This window comes from Propithecus coquereli, unplaced genomic scaffold (genome assembly GCF_000956105.1).
Source record: "Propithecus coquereli isolate 6110/MARCELLA unplaced genomic scaffold, Pcoq_1.0 Scaffold3, whole genome shotgun sequence".
NCBI classification, from domain to species: domain Eukaryota; kingdom Metazoa; phylum Chordata; class Mammalia; order Primates; family Indriidae; genus Propithecus; species Propithecus coquereli.
Genome location: NW_012148618.1, coordinates 15,448,840 through 15,457,181, shown reverse-complemented (window position 1 = coordinate 15,457,181; position 8,342 = coordinate 15,448,840). Strand labels below are relative to the sequence as shown.

The following is an 8,342-nucleotide window of genomic DNA, read 5'->3' as shown; positions in this document are numbered from 1 at the left end:
GGCCTCCCAGAGTGCTAGGATTACAGGCGTGAGCCAAATCAGTGCTTCTTAACCTGTTCAGGACAGGACTTCTTAAGAATGTGAAAGAACTGTGAACCTTCTACCTGAAAAAATTACACATATGCATATAATTTTGTTTATATTTCAAAGGGATTCATAGACTCCATGAAGCCTATTCAGGGATCCTCCGTTAAGAACACCTTCTTTTGCTCATTGCTTATTTCAAAAGATTTTTCCTTTTTTTTCCCTGGGTAGACATATTCTCGTAGTGTCTTCAATTCAACATAAACTCTCTAATTCTTTTATGAAGACAAAATCTCTCTTACTTTAATGTGAAGAATTCTTAGGGATAGACTGGTACTACTCAAAAGTGTGGTCAGCAGACGGGTGCCAGTCCATGAAAACTATTTGTTGCTAGAATGCAGTGAGATTAGGACCTTGTGCCAGAATGTAAATCTACTATGTCACAGGGTTTAGTTTAGTTCAGCAGGGTTTGTTTTTTTTTTTTTTTTTTGTAATACTTTGTTGAAGAAGGAAGCAGTATGCTGGATTTATACTCATGCAAGTGTCTTATCGCAGACCAGCACTTTGAGTAGCACTGGTATAAACTATAAGTGGATTATATAAAAACATAGTTTCACTACCTAAAGTGGTTTGGATCACCTTGAAATATAGTGGTTTCAGGCTGTTGCTTGTTCTGTTTTCAAGTTGACTGATCTGATTTTTTAGTGGTTATTTTAGGAAAAGTATTCCTTCTTTAATAGACCACAAATTCTCCCTTAATTTTAAATCAAAGCTGCTCTCTCCTTAGCCATCCAAATCCTGACTTAATAGTTCTGTTTTTTCCTGTAACCCTCCCACCATCTGTTTATAGATTTTTGCTAAACTTTTGACCTGAACAAATTCCAAACAGCCACTACTCCCTGCTGCCAAACCTTTTCTGACTAGCTTGACCTTGATCCAGGATTTCTTCTTTGTCTTCACTGATGTTGTTCATCACATTCCTTCAACCACTGCTCTAGCTGTCTTTCTCTTTCCTTTCCTGCCCTGCCCCTAGCTCATCTTCTCATGTTTACATGGTAATTTTCTAGCCTTCAGCCCTCTTGCCTTTTGATTCCATAGCATTTCTGAAGCCTGTTTCACATTATAATTCATGCTGCTTCTACTAAAAGAAAATAGACTTTGTAGAAATAGTTTGACATAAGCAGAGTCTTTAAAAGGAACATAGCCAGTTCTATTTTTATTAAGATAAAAAGATATGTCATATCCTATTTTATTTTTAGCTGTGCTCAAAAAATTTATGTCCAGACTGACAAGGTCTTAAATTGTCTTGCAGAAGGGAAGCAGACTACCTCTGAAGTCCTTTTATATATTTTGTTTACTTATTTTAGAATCAATGAACTTCTCTGTTTGACTTTTCCTCTTTTTCAGTCATTATCGCCCTTTGATCCTAGCAGATTGTTTGCCTGGCAGTCTGCCAACACACTAGCTATAGGAGGTAAGTCATTGTGGGTACTTCTTGTTTTAGAAGCATTCTAGCAATGTCAGTTGTAGAAGTTAATATATGTAAAGCCAATCCAGTTTTTTTTTACTGCTTTTTATTTTAAAAATAAAGGTGCGTTCCAGTGGATAACACTTTCCAGGAGTCTGAATTGAAAACATATTGTGAGTTAAAAGTCAATGTATTAGGTTACTAGTGCTGTTCTTGCTGGGAAATGCAATGTGTACCTATTTGCTTATATTTCTCCCTTTCTAAAAATCCCTCTTCATTTTCAATATAATGTCATAAAGGTTAAGAGCATAGGTGTCAGCATTAAACATATCCTGGCTGTGCCATATAGTAGCCATATGACCTTGGGCAAGTGATTTAACCTCTCTTCAATTCCCAATAAATTAAGGTTAATAACAGTGACCACCTCACATAGTATTGTGAGAATGAAAGGAGGCAAGGCATTTAAAAAGCTCTCACATAGTAAGTACCAGATGCACACACATTGCTGTTCTCAGTAGACCATAAGAATTTCTCTGATTCTTGTGCTGTTCTTAAACTCTGTTTTTTTCTATTTCTATTTTACCTCTGTGCTTAGAGTTAGCCTTTAATATCATGTTACCTGTGGTGGCTGTGTCTCTATTACTCTAAATTAGGCTTTGCATTAGTATTTTTCACTTAGTATTACCCCATAAATATTTATTAACATACATAAAGATTAATTTTCAGTATATCCACTTTATAAGTTCAAATTTTGATATGTTGAATTTGCTTAGTGTCTAGAATCCAGTGCAGTGCCAGGCCTGTAATAGATGTTCAATAAATATTAGTTGAGTGCTGAAAAACTAGTGTTTATTGCACTGTCAAAGAAAATACCTTTCTAATCTCAATGAAGTTACAAGAGAGTAGACAGAATCTTCTGTCCTGTTATGATAGCTCCAACTTCATCACATAGCCAGCATCTTGACTTCCCCTTGGAGCCTGAGCACTCTGCCATGTATGGTAGGGGAACAGAGAAGTTGAAGGTATGTTCCCTCCCTGGTTTTTAGAAGTTTTTGTTTGTTTGTTTGAGACAGGGTCTCACTCTGTCACCAGGGCTAGAGTACAGTGGTGTCATCGTAAGCTCACTGCAACCTTAAACTCCTAAGCTCCTTCTGCCTCAGCCTCCCGAGTAGCTGGGACTACAGGTGTGTGCTGCCATGCCCAGCTGATTTTTCTATTATTTGTAGAGATGGGGTCTAACTTTTGCTCAGGCTGGTCTCAAACTCCTGACCTCAAGTGATCCTCCCACCTTGGCCTCCCAAAGTGCTAGGATTACACGCATGAACCACCGTGCCCGGCCCTGGTTTTTAGAAGTTTTAAAACAAGCTTGAGGAAATAAAGCACAAAGTAAATGAAACAGTAATCATGACAACATAATACATATTTATAAAATTGGAAAGTTGTGTTTAACTAGAACGTTTGTTTCTTTTTTCATATGGTTTTACCACTGAACAGGGATATAAAAAGACTGGTGACTTGGCTTGTGCTGCAGGCCAGAGTAAAATTTCCCTTCAGGTGGAATTTTATATAGTCTGCACGCTAGGCCCCAACCTGCTCTAAAAAAAATTGTGGTCTTACTTGAATAAAAAACTCAAGTTTGCACATTTAGCACCTGTTAGTGCTGTATACCTTACATGTACTCAGCAAATACTTAATGAATGGATGATTGGCTTTATGTGTAATTATATGTTACCAGAGTCACTCTGATCTCACAAAGAATGCAGATAGGATCATATGACAAGTTTTTAATCTCGGAGGTTGAGTTTACGTTAAGTAATAGCTTTGTAAGATGACAGGTACCTGTCAGGTCTTCAAGTCATTTTTGTGGGCGGAGCAAAGTCACAATGTGAAAGTCCCTGGAATTCCATGGGAACATAAAACTTTATTACAGAAATAAGCTTTGACATTTGAAAATAAGAACAAATGCACTGTTTTCCAGAACTGGTTCCTAAACCAGTTCAAAATGTTATTTTATCTCTGTCTCTCTTTTTTTTTTTTAATAGGTAGTAAGTGGTTAAGAGGCATTTAAAGAGCAGGGCTTGACAGGAGTGGCTATTTCATTCTAACTACAGTTGGCCCTTCATATCCATAGGTTCTGCATCTGAGGATTCAATCAACCTCAAATACAGTAGAGACGGGGTCTCGCTCTTGCTCAGGCTGGTCTTGAACTCCTGACCTTGAGCGATCCTCCCGCCTTGGCCTCCCAGAGTGCTAGGATTACAGGCGTGAGCCACCACGCCTGGCCATACTGTGCTATTTTAAAGGGACATGAACATCCGTGGATTTTGGTATCTAGGGGGATCCTGGAACCAATCCCCTGTGGATACTGAAGGATGACTGTACTCAAATCCAAATATCTTCTGACTTCAAATTTCTCTAAAAAGAGAAAATATTTTTTCCTGCTATTTTCTGGAGCACAGAGTATCTTTAGCTACTCTGCTGGTCTTAGAAAGATGGTAACATCATTTTGATAATTAGGTTCCTTATAAATATGGCATCAGAAAGTTAGTGATAACAAAACGAGATTATGGGAGGTTATTAATAAGGAGAAAGGTATGTTCTTTTCAAATTATCTGTCAGAAAGATGAGTTGGCTTTGGTGAATAGATGACTTACACAAATATGTTAAGGGATTTCATTGTATAAATGAGCTTTGTGAATGAATTAAAAAGCTCCCTTTGCAGATTTATAGAGATTTTACAGCTAAAGGGTTATTGATTATTGCCATTGTGAACTTAAAAGATCCTCCAATATAGAATGAAAACAACTATAAGGATGGTTCAACATATGTAAATCAATAAATATAATATTCCACATTAACAGAATGAAGGACAAAAACCATATAATCATATCAACAGATGCAAAAAAAGCGCATTTGGCAAAATTTAACATCCTTTCATAATAAAAACTCAACAAATTAGATATAGAAGAAATGTACATTAACATAATAAAGGCCATATATGACAAATCCACAGCTTTTGAGTATCCTGGAGCGAGTCCTTTGTGGATACCAAGGGATGAATGTACTCACATCCAAATATCTGACTTCGAATTTCTCTAAAAAGATAGTTTTTTTTTTCTTTTGCACTCACATTGCACTCTAAGAGGTCACTCCTGAATCTGCTTTCTTCTGCCCCCTGCAAGTGTACTTCAGTTGGTTTAGGGATGTTCTGGATACTGTGACTTCCTCCCACAGTTCTACATTAACATCTTTAACAACAGATGTGATGGTGTGCAACCAGGAAGACCCCAAACTGAGAGAAGAAATCCCTATACATCCCCAGTAGTCACTGAGCCTGTTCCACTGGCAGCCGGACCCTCCCAGGCCTCTGCCTCTGCCTCTGCCTCTGCCAAAGCTGTATTTCAGTGGCCACAGCCCTCAAAGGAAGATTCCTTTAACAAAATATCATGGAGCACTCCATCTGGCACAGTCCTCTGAAATCATCTAGCCTAATGTGCTCATTTTATTTACGAGGATACAGAAGCCAAGAGAAAAGAGACTCATCCAAAGCACTGAGCAGGTTACAGACAGAGACAGCTCTACAGTGCTAATTGTGGAACCTAAGAGAGTCTCCAAGAAAAGAAAAAAGCAACTAAAATTACAAGTTTAGTGGGAGTAAAAAGCATTATTTATTGCAAGAGTTTTTATGTAGCTTCTGAAGTACACATCCTTTTATAAAATGAGGGCTACCTTTATACGTTGAAGTAAAATAAAACTATTAGATTTTGATGGGTTCAGACCGATAGAGTGATACAAAATGATTATAGCAACTGTTTTCTTTTCTTTTTTTTTTTTTTGAGACAGGGTCTGGCTCTGTTGCCCAGGCTGAAGTTCAGTGGCCTCATCATCGTTCACTGTAACATCAAACTTGTGGGCTCAAACAATCCTCCTGCCTCAGCCTCCTGAGTAGCTGAGACTACAGGCACACACCACCACACCTGACTAATTTTTCTTTTTTTTGTATAGATGGGGTCTTGGTCAGTCTGGTCTCGCACTCCTCACATCAAGCAATCTTCCCACCTCAGCTTCCCAAAGTGCTGGGGTTACAGGCGTGAGCCACCCCACGTGGCCCTGTTTTGTTTTACTATTGGAGAGTTAAGTTTTCCATGTGCAGAATCTGAAATTAACTGTGGTGAGGTGCAGAGGATTAATATTGCTTCCTTTCCTTCCCAGATGCATCGAGTCATCTCCCACATTTCTCTAGCCCTGACCTGGTTAATAAATATGCTATAGTGGAACGTCTGAATTTTGCTTATTATTTACATCATGGACGGCCATCATTTGCATTTGGTACTTTTCTGGTCCAGGAATTAACCAAGAGCAAGACTCCCAAGCAGCTGTGAGTATTTAAAATATAATTTGTATTCTTAAAAAAGGCTTATCTGTTTTTTATATTTCTAGTAGAGGAAACAAAAGCGCATCTGCGTAGTATTTTATACATACATTAAAAATATACTGGAAACATATACCACAGTTAACAGTGATTACATTTGAATGGTGATTTTTTTTCATTCGTGCTTTTCTGTGGCATTTAGTGTGTCTGATTTTTTGATAATGGGAAAAAAAGATTAAAAATATATTTTAAAAGATAAGATCTCATATAATTTTAAAGTATATTTATCAGGTGTTAGCATGTACTCTAAGAATTCTCTAAGGAGATGTGAATTCTGTATTTAAGATCATCCTTTTATAACTCATTCTTATAAAGCACGGAATTGGGAAGAGTATTTGCTTATAATAAACAGCTAAGTATATATTTACTTTACTGGTTTGTTTTATAATAACAAGGGTATATTGTACCATAAAAATGTATTGAAGTAGTTCAGAAAGGTGAAAATGAAAGATGAAAGTCCCTCAGTCTCCCATTCTCATTCCACATAGTAAATGTAATTTCTTGTGCATCTTTCCAGAAATTTTTCTGTGTATGTAAGAGGCATGTATGAGTCCTTTAAAATGTGCTTTGTGATGTCAAATCTTAAGTGGCATTGATATTCTTGGTAGTTTGTGTACATACTCATAATTGATCAGGTCTCAAGTTGGCAGTCTTTCAGAAATTCTACTTCATGTCTTCTGGATAAAGGTGGAAAAGCAAGAATAATTTGGACTATGATTAGGTGTTTTAGGAAAAGGTCTATCTAGGGGAATGGGGGGCCATGGAGCTAGAAGACAACTGAAAAGCTACCAGGAACCTAAACGGATGTGTGCAAGGGGCAAAAAGGGAAGGGGGAGGGAGCCAAAAATCACATGCCTGGCACTGTGTGTGTCACTGATGTAATTCCATTGCTTTTCCTGGTGAGAAACAGTTGTCGTGTGCTGATGTGATTTTCATTCCTTTCTTTTTCAGGATCCAGCAAGTAGGCAATGAAGCCTATGTTTTAGGGCTCTCCTCCTTCCACATACCTTCAGTAGGAGCTGCCTGTGTTTGTTTCTTAGAATTGCTTGGCCTTGACAGCCTCAAGCTCAGAGTTGATATGAAAGTGGCCAATATAATTTTAAGCTACCAGAGTAGAAATGAAGATGCTCAATACAGCTTTATCAGAGAATCTCTAGGTACAGCGCCTTTTCTTTGTGTGACTTGTTTTATTTAGATAAGAAGGGGTGAATAGGTCTAAGGCATTGAATTGTGAGCAGCTGGGGAGGAAACAATTATCTTCCTGTTTTTATCCTTTTCCTGCAGAGTGTATGTTCTTTATCTCACTTTCTTGGACACTTTAATTGGGTTCTGAAATGGTCCGGGGCCATACTATTCAAACAGAAAAGCCCAAGTCCTGACTTATTTTCTTGACCATATTTTGTTGTATATGTTTCTTATAGCTGAAAAACTGCCTAAACTGGCCCATGGTGAAAAGGCAACGATAGAGGAATTGCTTGTTCTCTTAGAAGAAGGCACGTGGAACAGCATCCAGCAGCAGGAAATAAAGAGGTTTGTGAGTTGCAGTTCCAACCTTTTTTTTAGCAAGCTTACTATGCCAACCTGTGTTTGCCTACTGTTTCAACACCTCTAGTGTTTTCACCAAATTCCCCTAGACAGTATCTTCTTATTCATCAAGCATATAGCAAGATTTACTGACTCTGTCTTCAGTAAATGTATAATGATTTTAATTGCATCTTACCATCAGTGAAAGGAGGGGGAAAATAGGGATTCCTCTTTAGAGATGGACTTACCAAAAGATGGAGAGAAGGTTTGTCTCCTCCCCTACCCCTGCTGGTCAGAGAAGTCTTTTAGGTGTTACATGTTGAAATGATACCAGAAGATGTGGGATGGGTCTCACAAAATTTGACTTTAAGCAATGTCCTTAATTTTTTTCTTTCTATTATATGTCAATTGATAATGGAAGCTGAGGTGACTGTCTATCCTCAAAATCACCTCTCCTTACACATTCATGCCATGTTTTCTCTATGCTATCCCACTAGGGCTGACGCAGCCACCCCAGACCCTGTGAAACATGATTCTTCCTCCTATCACTGACTCCATTTTCAATTGTATCCTGCTTGCAGCAGGAACATGTACCCTCCCCCTAGTGAGGAGGCCCAGGCACCCGCCAGGGCTCTGAGTACTCTAAAGTGAATCATGTGAGAGAAGTAAGCACTCTGAAAATTTCTTGAGTGACGGCTTTCTCAATTCTCCTAAGGCTGTATGTAGCTAGTATAAATAGATACTTGGTTGATGATTTGGGGAAAGAATGAATTGTGCCAGTAAGCTATTCTGCCATAGGGGTGAAAGAGTTCATTTTTTTCAAAGTAATCTAATAAATAAATTTGGTATTTGTTGAAAGCCTTTTTAGAGAATATGGTTAAATTTAATTTTTAC

The 8,342-nt window shown here is 38.0% G+C and overlaps 1 protein-coding gene across 1 annotated transcript in view; it reads left to right on the top strand.

Annotated features, from left to right (window-relative positions):
* SPG11 (spastic paraplegia 11 (autosomal recessive)) overlaps positions 1-8,342 on the top strand; it is a 114,117-nt gene that overhangs the window by 79,487 nt on the left and 26,288 nt on the right. The window contains exons 19-22 of the mRNA XM_012649141.1: positions 1,432-1,498; positions 5,705-5,870; positions 6,876-7,081; positions 7,346-7,454. Of these exons, the coding sequence (XP_012504595.1) occupies positions 1,432-1,498; positions 5,705-5,870; positions 6,876-7,081; positions 7,346-7,454 (548 nt within the window). The remainder of the gene's footprint in view (positions 1-1,431; positions 1,499-5,704; positions 5,871-6,875; positions 7,082-7,345; positions 7,455-8,342) is intronic.